The sequence below is a fragment of the Eschrichtius robustus genome, chromosome 14 (assembly GCF_028021215.1).
Source record: "Eschrichtius robustus isolate mEscRob2 chromosome 14, mEscRob2.pri, whole genome shotgun sequence".
Lineage (NCBI taxonomy): Eukaryota > Metazoa > Chordata > Mammalia > Artiodactyla > Eschrichtiidae > Eschrichtius > Eschrichtius robustus.
Window position 1 is genome coordinate 37706742 of NC_090837.1, and position 18351 is coordinate 37725092.

Sequence of the window (18351 nt, forward strand, 5' to 3'; positions counted from 1 at the left end):
TCCCAGTTTTTCTCAAGAAATCCCTTTTCCTTTATTCTAGGAAAAAGTATGACTTTCCTGAGGCGTAAGGTGAATTCCCTCTAATTTGGAAATACAATTCTTCTTTATCAGGATGAAAAACTTAAGGCCTGGTGGCTTGAGTCTGTCGCAGCCTTTTGCCTACATATGAATTTAAATTTCATTTTATCTTATCGCGGAAACACACCTAATTAATTTGGCATTCTTTTCTATGTAGCTTTTCCTGGAGTAAGATCTAGTTTGATTTACAATGAACACCTAATTAATAAGTTAATTTCACTTCCTACATACACTTTGTAGCTGTCCTATTAGACTAAGGGGAAATGTCAAGGTGAATTCTGCAAGTCCTCTGGTTATTTCCATCACTCAAAAGAGGTATTTATTATGTGCCCAGAAGTGTGTTGGGCATTAACGTGCATTTTGTCATCCACGACTTCCAGGAGGTCATGGAGCTGGGGAGACAAGCCAGGCACTTACAAAACACTTCAGGAACAGGGCAGAGCAGCGTGGAATTAAAGATCAGAAGTACTGCTGCAGAGAGTAAGGGTCACCGGAAACAAGTGCAAGGATGGTGGTGGAGGTATCAATATGTTACTCAGAGAGGCTGAGGAAGATCCCTAAAAAAGGAGGGTGTGAGTCAGCCCTTACAGAATATTTAGGTTGGGTTAGTTTGAGAAAGGACATTCCGGCCACGGAGGAATTGTGGGAGATGAAAAGGAGCATTCAAGTCTCCAAGACCGATAAGAACTTGTCCTTCTAAAGAAGAAGGATCGTGTTGGGTCCAGAGTATGAGGAACTTTGGACCCTGTGACAGTGGAGGCTACCCCAGAACATCAGAGGGATAAAAAGAAGGAGCTAAAGCTACCTGGTTGAAGGGGAAATGACCAAGGGCAGGCTGACCTGTTACGAACCAGCACAGGAAGCCAGTGGTGAGGCTGAAAGAGAAGCAGGCATCTTCCCTCTTCAAAGAAGGGTTCCAAAGAAAGAGAAGAGCTCAGACTTGATGTTGGTTCCCAGTCTTGTAACAGTGTGAACAGTAGGGTTGAGTGTGAGGTCAGCGGAGCCTCCAAGTAAAATCATCTTGTAAACAGTTGGGGGGACACATTCAAGCCAAATTTGGACATAATGCAATTGCAAGTTGACTTCTGGATCCGCAGTTACTGCCAGCTAGCTGCGCGGGTTCTATTATTTCATTAATCTCTCAGTCATGTGATTGAACTACTTAGACTCTATTTACAGGATCACTTCTTCCAGAAGCTCCTCTAACAGAGAGGTCCAACCAGAATGTATAAGTAAAATAATGCTAACTATGGACTTAGTGACCTAAAGAAAATATTACAACTTCCCAAGAACCTAATGTCCATCCTGGGAGAATACAGCTTATTGATATATTTATTACTGTGTACAGATAGCATAACCTGTTGCTTATTAATATGAAAAAAAATAGTCCCAGCACACACATGTGCCTACATATGTTGCCAAATTCTAGATCTAGACAGTCTCAAACTTTATTGCCCATTAATCTACGGTTTTTATTTAAAATGCAGATTCACGGATTCTGGTGAAGCCCTGAAATCTGCATTACTAACAAGTTCCCCCATGTGATCCTGTTGCAGAAAAATATTCTTTCAAAACATACTAGCTTAACTCCCACGTGTTAGTTAGGCTCTCTCAACCAGTGTGCCTGGTCCATTTTAGGTGTTCAGTAAATACATACTGTATTGAATCAATGTGTCCCCAGCCCTATCACCAATAGGGCACATCTGATGACTTCTTGGGTACCTAAATATATCAATCCCTCCAAGGAAAAACCATCATTTGAGTTAACCCACGTAAGAGAATATAGAAAGTTGCTAAATACAATTAACTTCACTTGAAGTCAGCCAGTCTGGGGCTTATTTCTATTTTCTCAACAAGTCATTAGCCCTCAACCAAATAAATTAGCTTCATTTTTCTTCATTCTTCCACTTAGCACACTAGCATACTATATATATACATATATATATACACACATATATATGTGTGTGTATATATATATATGTGTATATATATATATATGTATATATATATGTGTATATATATACTCAGCAACTCCATGGGGGAGCGCGGCAGAGGGGGCAGTTTAAAGATGGAGAAGAAAAACTCCTTATCCAATAAAATCCAATGTAAATATGAATTTTACTGTTCATTTTTTTAGATACACTACAAATGAGACCTCTAGATCATAAGCTCCTCCTTATATGATTCTGGGCCTTGAATACTGAGCTAAGTTCTAAAGATCGTTTTTGAATCCTTGCAGATCTTTTACTGGTCCTTTAATATTATTGTGATGTATTTATTGATTTATTAATTGTATGCATTAATATTTAGGATGAAAATTTGGCAATTTAAATTAAATTGTATGTGACTTATTATAAGTGACTTTTATTACATTTTTTTAACCCAGAAATAGCAAGGGCTCCAAAATAAACACCACTGAGAAATCTATGGGAATTTCATATGAAGGCTTTGCTTTAAAGTTTGTTAATATGACTAAAAAGAAATCCACAAATGACTTTTCACGTTTTGTCCTGGACTTCAAAGTACATTTTCTTTTAAAGATATTTAATTAACTCTTTGCTTACTCATATCCTTTTTCCTTCTGCCCAAAGCATTTTAATCAGAGACAGTTGTTTATAGATCTCTAAACATATTTTTAAACCTCCAAAGTTAAGTCATTTTTATACAGAATTTTATGGAGACCAATTTAGTGTGCAGAGTTACTTACAAAATAACAATGTTAGATTTCTATTTCAAAGGTGTAATTAATACCCAGTTACTATCTCCCACCACTGGATAGCAACTTTCTGAATACTGAGCAATGTATTTACACACTAGGGGATGGAAATTAATCTAAATTGGGCATCCTATAAAGGTTCCAATATCTTCACCTATTTATGAGCTTAGTATCTTCTTAGGCGTCTCCATCTGAGAAGCTACTTTAAATTTTTAGTCGAATTCAGTAACCCATCAAGCAGATATTATAGTACAATTTATGAAAATACATGGATGATTAGATAGATATTCCAGACATGAAAAATCTTATGGTTGCTAAAGAAAATACTTTAAGAGATTTTAAAGTAGTTATTTCCTGAATGTCTTTTTTCCCCACACATTAGACGAAGTTGCATTGTTTATAAAAATTTATTCATACAAATTTTATACACTTTATATAACAGTTATCAAAGTCCTAATTATAGATATCATGTGTGTAATGATACTCGGGTAAGATGTTTTTATAATCAGTTGCACATAAAATAAGAGCTTCAAGACTAACATCTATCTAAATTATCACTATATCATAAATCTGCTCCAGGTTAGTAAGGCTCTTGGCATTTCTAAAAAGTATACAAAAGATTAAACTGGGTGATCACTGTAAATGCTTGCAACTAGCCACGGGAACACTAAATTAGACTTCGTAAAGAAAAGGTTAACTAGAGACCTATTTCACCACTAACAGCTGACACAAATACAGAAAACTCTGCCCATTATCCAAGAAACAAATAATTAAGACTAAAATGCAAGCCGATGTGTTGCAGCATTGTAGGGCCACTAAATAGCCATCTGTGATTCGTGGCGATTTAAAAGGCGAAGAAAGGCACTAAAGCTGCAAACTGCATCCCGTGTCACATTGCCTGAGGAGACTGCAGAATTAAAGAAAGATTGATTCTGTACACAGGACTCAGGCATAGATCGAATGCCTCTGTGCTTTCACTGTTTGCAATGTGATCTCCTGGCAGCATCCATCCCGCCTGGGAATGCAAATCCAAGTCAGTTTTCTTTGATTTATGACTTCATACTGATCAAATCCGTAAAGGAAAAGGAAAGGTCCTTTAAACTTTACAAGCTAATGTTTAATCTCTTCTTGTTTTGTTTTGTTTTTTTTTTTCAAAAGAACTTGGGCCTGAAATTTGGGAGTTTGGCTGGCTGGTTTGCCTGTTGTTGCTTGATCTGGTTGCTGGGTGAAGGTTCTTTTGTTTATTGAGATTACTTGACAGGTTCAAGGAATTGATAGGAAACAGACAGACATGCTTTCTGTAGCCAAGAAAGAATACAAGGGGACATTCTCAGGGCCTGTTGGAGCTTGCTTACCTCACTCTTGACCACAAATATAAGATAGTACTCATACATATGAAGATGAGGTTTAAATGATTTATCAGTTAGTACAACTGACCAACATGTGAACACTACACATTCTAATATGACAAAGGTTGGTTTTATGAAATAAATTTTACTAAGCAATAAGCCATAATGTAGAAAAATACATTTTACCTACAAACTCAATCAACAAGAAACAAAAGATTCATATTTAGTGCATAATTACTTAGTGGTAACTACACAAGGTTTCCTACACTTTACAATAAGTGCTAGCATCAAACAACAAAAAAATTAAGAAGCATTACAAGTTTAAGAGAAGTGAATGAAAAATGGTAAACAGTACTTTAAAAACTGGTGTGAGAGGGTGGGAAAGAAGAGTCTTCAGAAAACCACAAAAGAAAAGGGTGGCTCCTACAGAGCAGGGTTCAAAGGGGAGGATCCTGGCCATTTCACAAGATGAGAAGCATGGACAGCACTGGAGAAAAACACATTGTACTTTGCATCCATTTCCAATACCCAGCGCCCAAAGTCAGGCAGGCAGGGGACTACGGTGGGACTCGGCTTATGCCCAGCTCCCAGGCCTGGGGCAGCCCCCAGCCAGTCCCTCTCCAGGAGGGTCCTCCTCCTACTGCTTTACGTTCTGCCTTTTCCAATATTCCTACATTTCCTTCACTTTGTTCCAATTGCCCTAACCTTGGAATATTGGGGTCCCTGAAAGTACAGAAAAGGGAGCTTCCTATTCAAGTCTCCCTTCTCTGTACAGTCCAATTCCTCCCCCAGGGAGTGGTATGAATCCTGGGGAGAAGCGCAATTTGGATCCGGAGAATTTCCTTCTGGGATGAGAGTCTGAAGAGAAACAAATACACATAAAAATAGAATCCAAGAAAGCAGAAGTATTGGAATTGCCACCCAGCGAGGGGGACAGTGGCTAGTTGAGTCCAGCTGGGATTGAAGCAGCCTGCCCCAAAGACTCACTGGGAAAGAGTGCCCTTCAGCAATTCTCCCAAATCATTACTCAAAATCTCCCTGGAGCAGGGCATCACTGTTTATGTACAGTAGCAAATGGTCGGTATTAATATCTTCAGGCCTGTAGTGGATAAAAATACTATCCTTTTAATTCCAGTTTACAAAAATAGGAGTAATATTCAAAACAATGATTGTCTATTTTTCTATTTATTTTATATAAAAACAAACAGCTCAGGCGAACTTTCAATCCTTGTGCACACTTTGAACTGCTTTCGATTATACTTTTATATATATATTCTTAATATATATTTGTAATATATATATATCAATATCAATCATTGGTCCACAAAGTATATCTGTGCATTCTCTAGTGCTTTGTAAAACGAAAAACAATATTATTATCAAAATATTCATTTAATGGCTTTACTTCATACATAAATACATGTTTGGACAGAACACAAGAGCGATGACTGTTCAGTCAGTTGGGAAAATGACTTTTCAGTGTGTCAGGGTTGTATACACAGGGTAGCTGGTAACTCATCGCTACAAATATGCTATTCGCCGTCCTTTGTTTTTAACCCTTTGTTTGTACCTTTTCCCTAGGACGGCCGCCAAATATTTCTTAACAGCCATTTGTTTCCGGTAGCGGCTGTAGCTGTCAGTGAAGATTCCGTCCGAGTGGCGCTTGGAGAGCGGCTCCGAGTCGTCGTCCGCGCCGCCGCCCAGGTTCCCACTGCAAGGAAAGGGGTCGGGAAGAGGGTGGCGGGGCGGGAGACACAGGTTGAATAGTTGCGGGAGGCAGACGGGCCCCACCCCAAGCGGGAGTCTTCAGGGAGGGCGCCGGCTCTCAGCGCCCACCGCGCCGCCTTGCTCGGCCAGAGAGCAGCCTGAGGGAGGGCTGCGATGGGAACCCTCACTCCTTCCTCCCCATCGACGATCTTGGGGCACTAAGTCCTTACAGAATGGGCCCCAGATGAGGTCCGGGCCAAAGGGAAGCGACTTAAGGCCAACCTCTCTCCAAACGCTGCCCTCTGAGATTTGACCATCCGTGCTTTTGCGCTCAATCGTCCTGACCGTTCCTGGCACACCCCCACCCGCCCCCACGTACAGAGAAAATAACCGAAGAGCCCTAAATTTCACGTTGGCTGCTGCCATGGAGTTTACATCGATCCCGCAATTCCTAGTGAGACATGAACACTCCTCTCCTGCGCGCTAAATTGAAAAACGTGATAATAATATAAGTCGACAGGCTGTAGGCAATATTTTTCATCGCATGAATTATTAATTGCGGAAAATGTAATCTTTTGTCCCATGGGCTTTATTAAAATGTTGCCTTCTGCGAGAGATGCTCCACGCAAGCCCTGTGCTCTGGGTTTGTCTGGCACGAGCAAAAACTGTTTCCCTAAGTGTCCAAATCTGAGGATTTGTTTGTTTCGAATTGAATTTACAGTGAAAGAAAAATGAGGAAAGAAAAAGTCATGCTTAGAGGATATCCTAGCCAATCGTCCCACGAAGCTTGAAGGTTCTGAAGGCCTTGGGGGGGAGGGGGGCTTTTTCTTTTTTTCAATTATTCAAAACGGATCAGATTCCCCGGGTTTCCTGCCTTCTCCCTTCCTCGCCCAGTTCCCGAGCTCTCTGGCCAAACTTAAGGCGCGGTCTCCGAACCTTAGTCTGCGTCCGGGAGCTGGCCCGGCAGACCCTGCGGCGCAGACGCACCCTCGGCCCCACGTGCACGCACGGACGTAGAAGCTGCGCCGCCCGCCCAGCGCGCGTTGTCACAGATACCCACCCTGGCGCGCGCGGGGGCGCGTCATTACGCGCGGGTTAACTCTTTCGCAAACTCTTACCCCACGCCCTTGGCCGTGAGCGTCTGCAGGTACTTCCTGGCGGACAGCTGGTCCAGCACTTTGCGGTACGCCTTGTTAAGGATCCCGTGGGCGAAATCTCTAACAAGGAGGCAAAGTGCGCACCTGGGGTCACTGACTGTCCCCAAGTGGCAGCCCCGGGTCCCCAGCTGGGCACGCACGCCCCCCGCTGCTCCGGGAGGCTGCCGGGGAAAACCCCAGAGGCAAGGCACTCGGGAATGACTCTTGGGATGTTCCCGTGAGTGTCAGGAACCGGAGTTCGTCCTGCCCTCCGGGGACCGCAGGTGTGGAGCGCGGCCGGGGCGCGCAGTCACTGCCACTCCTTGGGCCACGGACCTTTCGGTCCCCACGCGGCCCTCATGTCCACACAAACCGGCCCGCTACTAACTTTCTCTCGCTCTCGTGGGAACCATCCCGGGAGAGGAGAGGCTTGAGGGCTTTTATGAAAAAGAACCTATTCGATGGGCCAACCCCTGCCCCTTTCTCCCTCCCAGTCCTGGGCCGGCGCGGGGCCGCGCGGTGGTACCTTTCCTCCGCCGGGTAGTAGAGCGCGTAGGCGTCGCGCAGCGCGGAGGCGGGGCTCCCCACGCCGGGTGGATCCGAGTCATAGAAGTCCTGCAGCGGGTTTCCGTCCTCGTCGTACGCCTCGTCCTCCGGCCTGCAGGGGTAGCCGGAGGCACAAGGAGTGGTCAGTACAGGTCCCTCCCTGTCTCTGCGAGGACCCAAAGATCCCTAGGGGCTCTCACGATTTTCCTTCTTCCTAAAGACGCCCCTCGGAGAACTGCCTCTTCTTCTAGGACAGGGGTGCGGGTAGAAGTAGGAGGAGAAAACTACACCCAACAGAAATTCCCACCCCTCCTCTCGCGGGTGCAGGGTCGCCCTGCCCGGGCCATGGCCTCAACGGGCACTGGGAAGCCGAGGCGTCTGCGCCGACCTCGCACACCTGGCCACGGAGGAGGACCGCTCGGCCTGGCGCTTGAGCCTCCGTCCACAAGCAGCAGTGGGCGGAGATGAAAAGGGCTCTAGGAGAGAGACGCTGGCCACGCGAAGACCGGATGGGGGAGGCCGGGAGCCAGAGAGGGTGGATGGCTGGGGAGTCCGGCGGCCAACGCCAGCAGCCACCCCCACCCAGCCTCCGAGCCCAGGGGAGTCCTTCCCCGCGCAGATTTAGGTCACGGAGAACCTCCGGCTTCTATTTTGGGCGGGAGAGGATCTGGCAGGAACATGAGTAATAGATGCCCCTAAACTTAACCTGTTTGGCTGCGGCTCATTCTGTGGCATGTCCGCGCCCTCCGGTACCTCTTGCCCGGAGAAAGTGCCAGGAACACGGGACTTTGAAAATAGCTGGGGGTGAAATTGGGCTTTTAAGTCCAGTAAGTAGATAGTTCGCGCTAATATGTTAGCGGTGGCGGGGCGGCGGGACAGCATCTCAACCCAGAGGCAAAGGGAAAGGGTCAAAGGGTCAACAGGGGACCGAGAGACAACGATCTCGCTGTCGCCCTTACCTACCGCGTGAATCCTTGATATAGGACGGGAGAGGTAGGTTAGTATACACAATTCACTCGCTTTCGGCCGCTGGAGAGACTGGGAAATCGGCCAAGGCAAGTAGCGCGCTTTAGGAGGGGTTAGCCATACTTCATTACTCCGCTCGCCTTTCCTCCATCCGTGGAGAGGTAGGGGCAAGGCATCGCTGCGCTCGCCCCACACCCAGCCTTTCCTCGGCGACGCGCCTCTCTGCCCTGGCCCGGCTGCTCGGAGTCTCCGGGTCTTTCTGAGCACTTCCACCCCGTACCCCGTACCCAGATGCTGGAATCCTAATACCGAAGCCAGAACCCATCTCTCCGGCCAAATCAATGGTCAGCGACCCCTAAGGAGATCATTCTTGGGCGCGGCTCGGAGGAGCAGCTTTGCAGGCAGGACGCGCGCTCCTCGCCGCCGGGAGCCCGGTGCACAGCGGAGTGCCGATGCTGCGCTGCGCGGCGAGCTTCCACCCTCCCGCTGACAGGCCCGGGACTCTGGGGCTGCGGCGGGGAACCCGGGCAGCGCCGACCGATTAGAAACCAGGAATTAAGGGGCGGGGGAAGCCAGGGTTACTCCTGCCTGGGGTGGGTAGGGCTGCCCTCCCAGTACTGCCTGCCAGCTTGCTTTCTGTTCCTCCTTTGCATCCATTTCATCTATTTCCCCCTCCCTCATCTTTGTTTTCCTTCTCTCAAATCGCTTCTTCTTAACTCTACCCGGCCAACACTCCCTCTCCCCAAGACTCAAAATGCAGTTGGAAAACCTATCACTTGAGAGGAAGCTCTTCCAGTAGAAAGAATTCGAATTGAGGTGAGAAGGAGAGTAGAGGAGAGAGAGGGAGACCCCGCCCCGATAGTCCCGAACAAGCTGTAACAAAGCAAAGACCACGGGAGCTTCACTCTCACCCCACCCCCACCCCCAAACTGGCTCCGGGAGCCAAAGTTCTCCTAACTCAAGCTAAGAATAGGGAAAAGAAGTCAACTCAGGGCCCGGCCCTGCCCCCCTCCCGTGGGAGGGGTTGGGGGAGGGGAGGTTTCTCCAGCCCGCCGAAGTGCGCTCTGTCCACCCGGGCCCCGCGGCTGCGGCGGGCCGGGGGAGGGGGGCCGAGGCCCAGTGGAGTCTGCCGGGATCCTCCCGCTGAGCCACGGCCAGTGACCCGCGGCCGGACCCAGGCTGGCGGCGGTGCAGTGGGGGCGCATGGGGAAGTGGTGGTCGTAGCCTGACCGAGGAACTGCAGGAGGGCGACCACGAGGAGGTGTCGGGGGAAGGGAAGCCCCAGCCTCAGCTCAGCTCGGGCGGCCAGCACCTACCTGATCCCAGGAAACCGGAGTCCGGCGGCGGCCGGTGAGCAATAGACGCTGCTGTGCATTATTATCCCGTAGACCAGCAGGGCCAGCCTCACTCCGCTACACATGGTCATTCTGCGCAGGACGCGAAAGAGAGCACACAGCAGTCAGAACGCCCCTGGCCTTCCACCCTCCGACCCCTAGAAACTCCCTGAACTGAGGGAGGGACGGCGCTCACCTCCGACTCCCAGTATTGAATACGGCTTAATGACAACCGGCGCGCCCCGCCACTTCCTTCTCGCTATAGTTAGAAAATATATGTATATACCCAATGCCCAATAACTCGCCAGATCTGGTACGAAGGAAAGCTAACTCGTACCCTGATGCTGGCGAAAGAATTAGCAGTCAGGTGAGTTGTTTGGTTTGGTAAGATTTTTTTCCCCTTACCATTCAACTCTTACCGCTGCCGGGAGAGGGTTTGCTGCCAAGTAGGACGGCGGGCAAAGGGCTTCTCCAAGTTTCTGCGCTGGAGTCACAACCCAAGAGGCATCACCGTCTGGCGTTAGTGTCTGAGCAGAAGCCGCAGCAACGAGCAGGAGGAGCTGAGGGACTTGTTTGCTGAGACCAGTATTCTGTTAAAAAGTTTGTAGACGCTCAGAACTAGGAGGGAGCGTGACACCGAGAGAAGGGGGTGAGGAGAGAGATGCAGAAGGAAGAAAGAGGAGGCGACGAGTTAAGAGGGGTGGGGGACAAAGTGGCCTTAAGTCCACGGAGAGAAAGAAGTGATAAGGAAAGAGGGAAAGTCTTAGAAGGAGACGAAGGAAAGAGAGAGGGCCGCGGCGCAGCCGGCGTCTGTGGGAGCCGCTCGGTCAGGCAGCTGCGCGAGTCGGCAGCGCCTTCTCTGCTCAGAAGTCCCTCTGGCTGCGTCTGAAGCTGCGGCTTCTTCTGCTGCTGCCGGTGGTTACAGAGGTGACCGGCCCTCTGCTCCTATTTATATGTGCAGTTAGCAGAAATCTATCCGAACATGGTTTTGGAAGAGCCTTCTTTGTCAACATCTGTCTCCCTATGGCCTTTAAGAACAGAATATTTTGTTGCACTGTTGCGCTCCGATTTTTATTCATGGAATGACTTCCTTTTTTTTTTTTTTTTCAGTCACGTAATGATCGGGTATCAGAAAAAGACGTCAGCATCCTAGTCCCTCAAGGAACATATTAACTATTCTTTGCCGTCCTCTTGGATAAGATCCGGAGTCATCGACTTCTCATAAACACCTTTCACTCATACAGTACAATTTTAAAGAAGTTTAATTATTTTGATTGTTTTCAATTTTACCCACTTCTCAAGGATGGGTAAAGAATTCACAGAATTTTGAGCATGGTGAAAATCATGTTTTTAACTATGTCCCTCTTATTTCTTTTTGCTTCTTCATCAAGCCCCAGCAATCAGAGCTCTGAGCTCTGGAATTAAGCACCATCAAGCCCTCCTATTAATAAATTTAATTTAGATCTCCTAATTTCTTGCGTATGTTCTTTTAGATAGACAATTAAATGTGGAAGTCGTTTTGTTTTTAAAGGGAAGTCTTGGAGGATTTTCAGTAAATCGCTAATGAGTCTGGCTGTCGTTGACAGTCTGGCTCTGAGTAGAATTGATTAGAGTTAAAGCCGCCTCCGGAGCGCGGCCTGTGGAGCTGTCCAGGCTTGGAGTGCTGAACTATTTGGTCGCAGATGCTGCAAACATTGAGAATTGCCACTAGTTTAATTTTCCCCAGAGCCTCTGAAGATTTGGTAGTGGTGCCCTTAATGTGGCGATTCATCGTCCAAGTCCCCCCGTTGTTCAGATATGTTCCTCCCTTGCAGTGTCCACGAATGCCCTTAATGGTGAGAACTGTCCAACCCCTGCCTTTATTCTGAGTAAAGAGCATTCTATGTCTCCCCTTAGTCCTGGTTTTTGGATCTCTAGATGACCTTTTTGGACGCCTTCACACTTTCTGTGGCTCTTACTAATTTTAACATTGAAATTGTGAAATTGTATTTTCCACAAAAACTGAAATTTTAAGAATTTGGGAGTGAGAAATATGTTTTTCCCCTTTATTTACAGCTTGAGTTCTGTTTGGGGAAATACAGACAGATGGGGAAAGCACGAGGATACCCAGTACAAGTTCACTTACTGAGGGTTTCTAACAGGAATCCCTTCGTTGGGGATGGCTAAAATTTTTTAACTGAAAATGACGTGGGGAGAGGAAGGCAATAAGGGAAGACCATATCCACCCGGAAGCTTCCAAGTCCCAGGGTTATTTAAGATCTGTAAATTTCTACTCCAGTAAGAGAACTCGGGTCTATTTCTTTTAAAAAGGAAACAGAGCCATCGATAACCATTAGTGTGCATTTTAATTATTTGGATCTTAAACAAAAATTAGAGGAAATGGCAATTTAGTGGGAGTATTTCCTGTTACTATGATTTAGATCTAACATTTAGAGAAGCTATATTCTGCATGCTTTTTCTAAGACAAAATTATAATGCTGCTCATTTTCAATGCCTTTCCCGCTCTCTTATTTGAGATTTAATACTTCCTCCAAGGTGACAAAGTTTTGCTTCGTTCTGACCATTCATGGCCGGAAACTGCCACTTCCTCTTAGTTTATTCCTGGGGATGCTCCAGATTGCCTATCTGCAATAAAGATTCAAACCACATCTACATGGGGATGAATCTCTTTGTCTCCACTGCATATGTTCGCTGATTTATGTTGGAGTGTTTACATGCGTGTGTTCCGTGTTCAGCTCTGCCTCTGGAGTAAGCTCGCACACAGAGAGCCGGCGGTGAACACGACAGGATAATCAAGCAGAGACGGCTTTCTTACTAAAGCGCCCGGAGCTATTACCGACTGTGGCTTTCCTGTCTTCCGCCTTGCTTCACGTCAAAGGTGAACCCGATTAAAATCCTACTCTTTCCTCCCACGCGAATTCTGAAATGAGTTAAATCTTTAGAAATATTTGAAAATTTCCAAGACTCCTTGTACCAATTCACTACTCAACTTTAGTAAAGGGAGCCACCATGTGGGGAGTTTGTTGACTTCATGGCCTATTAAAGAGGGAAATCCACAAACACCAATAACTTTATGCGGAGGAGGACGGAACTGCCGGCTCCACCCACCCCAAGAATCCGACCTGCGCCTCTGGTTTACAAAAGCTGTGCCACTGGACTGTTCTCAGCGTGGGCCCTGTGAGCTCGGACCTCAGGGCCCAGCACGCCAGAATTACCGGCCTCGAGGCCCGAACCCATTCACTGAAGTGAAAAACTAAGCAGAGAATTTAATTTGAGATTCTTGGCCACTGAACTCCAAAAACAATCAAGCTTCGGAGATCCATGCATTGCTCAGCACAATCCAAAGACCCGCCCAGCCCCGACCCAGAGCTACCTGGGGGAATCGAACCCGGAAAAGGGTCGTCCCGCAGAACTTTCGTCCCATTGCAGCGTCTCCGATTAGGCGAGTTTTTTGTCCCGTGGGCAAAGATGCTATCCTATTGTTGAAAGTTCTGGTCTGGTCCTGAGCCGCTGGGCCGGGAAATGCTGGGAAGGCTGAGGAGGGGGAGGAGCTAGAAGCTGAGGACCCGGCTCGAGAACTTGGAGGGTCTGGGGCTGCACCCCTGCCTCGACAGACCCTCGGCGCGAGCGCAAACCCTTTCTGCTTTCTATTCGATGGAGAGGAATATGGGCGACCGATGTCTCAAAGACCCAAACTACCCCCAGATGCCCTGAGAGTGGTAATTTGCTTCTAACCTCGGGAGAGTTCTAACTCGAGTGTTGACGCTGCTTTCAGGGGGCCTTTGTGTCTGGGGGTTTGGGGGAGCAGCGAGGAGGCGCGCATCACACCAGGCTGGAGAGGCCCGGAGCCACCCCGTGCGAGCTGCAAGGGGTCCCAGCCAAGGCCGCGCAGGAAACTGCGGCGGCAGACATGGACTTGTTCACTCACTACAAATGCAGACGAGAGAGAAACCTCCCGATCGCCCAAGTGTAATTGACAGTGACACAGGGAGAAGAGGGAGGGGACGAAGAAGGGGCCCAAGAGTTAGAACTTCCTGTTTATAGGTAACGCAGAGGAATTTCAAGTCTGCTTTCCAACAGCCCCGACCCTTACCCTCAACGTTCACCAGACGAAGTAGAAGAATTCCCGCCCCCCCACCCCCGCAGCAGTTTCTTTCCCGACCATGGAAGCAAAGAATGGCAGGTAACTGGAATCGTGTTCAGTCAGAGAAGCTGGTGGTACCACGGAAATCTTCAGAGTGCAAAGCCTCACCTAGGTCCTCTGTGAGGGAGAGGGACAGAAGGCAGGCAGTTTCCCGCTAAGCCGTGACCTACCCAGAAGAGGCTGTTTGGAAATATTTGTTGGAAATGATAAAAGATCCTGAATTTCAAACCTATAATGTTATCAACTCCTTTTTATCCCGTTGGTCCTTAAGATATGGAAACAAAACTTTTGGTCTGAAATGGTGGATGCTAGCTACGAGTCAAACTAACACTTCCCTGAATTGTTTTTCCTGGTCACGAACACATCTGTCTCCTTGAAGTTTCAAGCCTTGAACCCTCAAACAACACTCGATTTTAAAGAACTCATTAGCCCTTGAAAAAGTGGGGGTTTGTATTCAAACAGGAGGAATATGTCTAGTATATTACTGAGAGTTTGAATTTGCACATGGCTTCACAACATTAGCAAACACCTGGCATAAACAAGACTCAGTTCCCTAGGGTAAGGAGATTTCCACTACTTTCCTTCTGGCCTAGCTACCCATCCTACACAGTTTCCATGTGTTCATTTTTCCTTTCTTTGACTGTGTAGCTCTCCCCATTGCCCTGTACCACCACCATCCCCATCCCCTACCCCATGGATTTTTTTTTTTTTTTTTACCATACGAAAGGACATATTTGCACACAGCATCTTCATACATTCCTAGTATAAATAACATTAAACCAGATTGAGAAAGTCTTATATTTTCATTCTATTCATTTCTAAGTCAGTACTTAGCTAGGAACCAGGCTACAGTAAGCTTTTTCAGTGAGTAAGTTCATTGCAAAACACCATCCTCTCATATGAGTGACAAGAGTAAATTGCAACACTGTATTCAATTTCACTCTAAACTTCTTCTCTTCTGACTCTTCCAGAAAATGTGATGACTAATGACTCACTTCATACCGATTATACCTGTAGGGAAACCCAAATGTTCTGCAGTGGAACATCATGACCATCATTTACTGGACTGCCTGCATCATGCCCCTCTGAACTCACGAAGTGGTGAGGAGGTGCTGAGCTTACCCAGAATGTGTCATGGTTTCTCTGACCTTCAGAATCTAGTGCTTCACACACTCTGAAAACAATCAGCAAAGGAAGCCTTTCCAAACCACATGAGCAAAAGCATCCCTTTCTAATTCAAGAACAGAACTGCCTGTTCACAGGGCCAAGAAATTCTGCCAGTTTTAAGACAAAGCAGACACTCAAGAAGCAAAAACTAGGATTGAACCTTTGCTGAAGGTTTGGGTGATTTCAACTGTCTCGTATATGTGGCTCTTCTAAGGCCTGGTTCTGAGCATTAGCTTACTGGTGATGGGGTTCAGGGTAGGCTGCCCCAAATATACCACTTTGGCATATTGATTATTTTGAAACAGCTGGTTCAAGAAAAACACTAACCCTCCTTTGTCCCCCTAAAAGCAGGAAATAAATCTCCCACGTGAAAGTACCTTCCCTGTCCCAGGAGGTAGAAGGGGCGTCCTTATCACCAGAGATAGAAATTTTAGGGCCAAGAAGGGTATATAAACAAACCTTGTTACTTCTACACTAATTTACTACCCCAAGTCCAAACCTCTTTGTCTTGTCAATTCCTCACAAGTTTATTTCTTTCTTTGTCCAGAAGGTATAAAAGCTGCCTGCTTTGGTCTCTTCTTGTAGTCTCATATTTCTATGGGCTTCCATACACACGAATTAAATTTGGTTTTTTTGTTGCTGTTGTTGTTAATCTGTCTTATGTCAATTTAATTAGTAGGCCAACCAAAGAACCTAGAAGGGAAGAGAAGAAGGATTTTTCTCCCCTACCCTATGTTCCAAAACTATATACCCCATACTTCACTGTGCAGCATCTGCCAGATTCTCCAGAGATTTCCAGAACATGTCCTCTTAAAAGCCAAGGAGAAGGAAGTCTTCTCTCTACTTCAGTCTAAATCTTCTGCTCATGTAAGTCTTAAATGCAGGAAGAAAAGCTTGAAGAGGATACAGGAGACCCAATATCTTAAATGAGTTTTTGTGACAGCCTCTAAAAAAGTTGGAAAGGAGATCTGTGTGTGCAAAATAAAACAAGGCTTTTATGCATAAATCAAAACAGGATGTTGCTCTATGAGTTCATAGCATCCCAAACCTCTGTCCTTTGGGTTCAAACTCAGCCTTATCTATCTGTGAATATAGGTCTGTTTGTAATAATTTTGGAGCATTTGTTTTTCATTATCCTTATTACTAACACTTTGTGTTAATAATAATATCTCTGCAAATATTTTTTAATTAATTCTTCTCTCCACCCAAATATACAGAGGCATGATTTAATTTTTTAAGAAACTATCATCTGCTTGAAATACAATTATATTAGCCATGAGTTTAGTATTTGAAAGCTTCAATTATTATTTCTTTAAATTCTTTCAAGTCCTTCCTTCCAATGGGGCTGCATAATTTTGCTACTCGCCAGTCAATAATAGCAATAACAACAGCAAAAATAATTATCGAACACTTACTATGATAAATGCTTGATTAGAGTTATTTCCTTTACCCTCAAACAATCTTCTTTCTAGATACTACTATTATTCCATTTTACAGATGAGAAACTAAAACTCAAAGTGCTTAGGTAACTTACCCAAAGTCACACAGATGCTACATTGTAAACCAGAGACTCAAATTCAAGTCTCAGTGACTTCAGACAGTCTTAATGACAGTAGTATATTATACTAGTTTACATATTTATTTGTTCCAGAGTTGTTATAAATACAAATTACTAATTTAATATGAGATTTAATCCATGATTTGACTTAACTGAGAAGAAAATGTTTCTTTTATTATTAATTTTTAAATTAAAAATTATGTTTAATGTAATTGGAATCCAATGCTATTAACACAACAGAAACTGGTTTAGTTAGACTACAAACATATCACATACTTATGGGCTTTGCTTTATAAAATAGATATGTGTCTAAAAATATGTGCATTAATGGTGCACATATTCTTACTTATGTTATCAAATTGTTGAAAAGGTTAAAAATATTGCCATCCTGAGTCATTATTTAAAGTGATTTCATACCTAAGAGTGTAGCAGAAGTTTCAGTGATGTGTTTAAGTAAAAAAAACATTATCTTGTAAGATGACCATTTAATACCCATTATATCTTATTAAATCATCGTGTAATTTAATACCACGGAAATCATATGATTGCCAATGAGTCAAGACTTTTGTGAGTCAAATGAGATGATGTATACAAAAATGTTTTACAAACAATAAATCCTAGACCAGTATAAGGGAAGGGAAATTACGTTTACTGGGGTCCTTCTTTGACAGCAGTGACTTGCTCTGTGTTAGCAATGTCCCATTTAATCCTCTTATTGCCCTGGGAAGTAGATTTGGTAGTTTTATTCCTTTTTTTACTAATGGATAAACTGAGACTCTTAAAGGTGAACTAACTTGACCAAAGCACACAGCTAACAAATGACAAACTGAGGTTTCCAACCCAGGACTGCCTGTTTCCAAAGTTACTCTACTTTCTCCTACCTACCATTTGGTCTCCTTGTTATTACTGTATAATTACCATTATTATTCTTAAAGGGGAAAGAAGCATCAACTTTCATAAAAGCACACGATTATTTAACAAAACATGAGTTTTAAAGCAGTAGTTAGAACAATTCTTGCTTTTTCTTGACATTTTAAAATAAATGAAGTTATGTGTAAGTATCATTTTAAAGACATTTTAAAGATATAAGTAATGAATAAGGTTGCACTCACAGGTATTTAAAAATGTGATAAAGTTGCAGTAATTAAAACAGTGTGGTGCTGATGAAATAATATATCAGAGGAATAAATATCAAGTATATAAATATGAAGAAATAAATACTACTATGTAATTTCCAAGGGAAAGAATAGAATACTGGGACAACTAATTATCCATTTGGAAAAAAAAAATTAGATCGCTACTCATGTCCTACAAAAACATCAAACATGTTCAAGTGGATTAAAATTTTAAATGTAAGAAATCTCAAAAATACTAGAAAAAAATATAGAAATATTTTTAGAATTGGAAAGAAAATTGTATGGCTGGCAATTTAAAAGAAACCAAAAAGTAAGAGATTGATAAATTGATTAAAATTTTTTAAGAGCGGGGGAGAAGATGGCGGAAGAGTAAGACGCGGAGATCACCTTCCTTCCCACAGATACAGTAGAAATACATCTACACGTGGAACTGCTCCTACAGAACACCCACTGAACGCTGGCAGAAAACGTCAGACCTCCCAAAAGGCAAGAAACTCCCCCCGTACTTGGGTAG

At 44.8% G+C, this 18351-nt stretch overlaps 1 protein-coding gene across 1 annotated transcript; it reads right to left on the bottom strand.

Annotated features, from left to right (window-relative positions):
* Positions 1 to 5664: 5664 nt before the first annotated feature.
* ADCYAP1 (adenylate cyclase activating polypeptide 1) lies at positions 5665 to 10845 on the bottom strand. Its single transcript, XM_068563574.1, is given in 6 exon segments — positions 5665 to 5854; positions 6969 to 7067; positions 7513 to 7644; positions 9815 to 9925; positions 10238 to 10535; positions 10722 to 10845. Coding segments are annotated over 6 exon segments (954 nt in total).
* Between the last annotated feature and the right edge of the window lie 7506 nt (positions 10846 to 18351).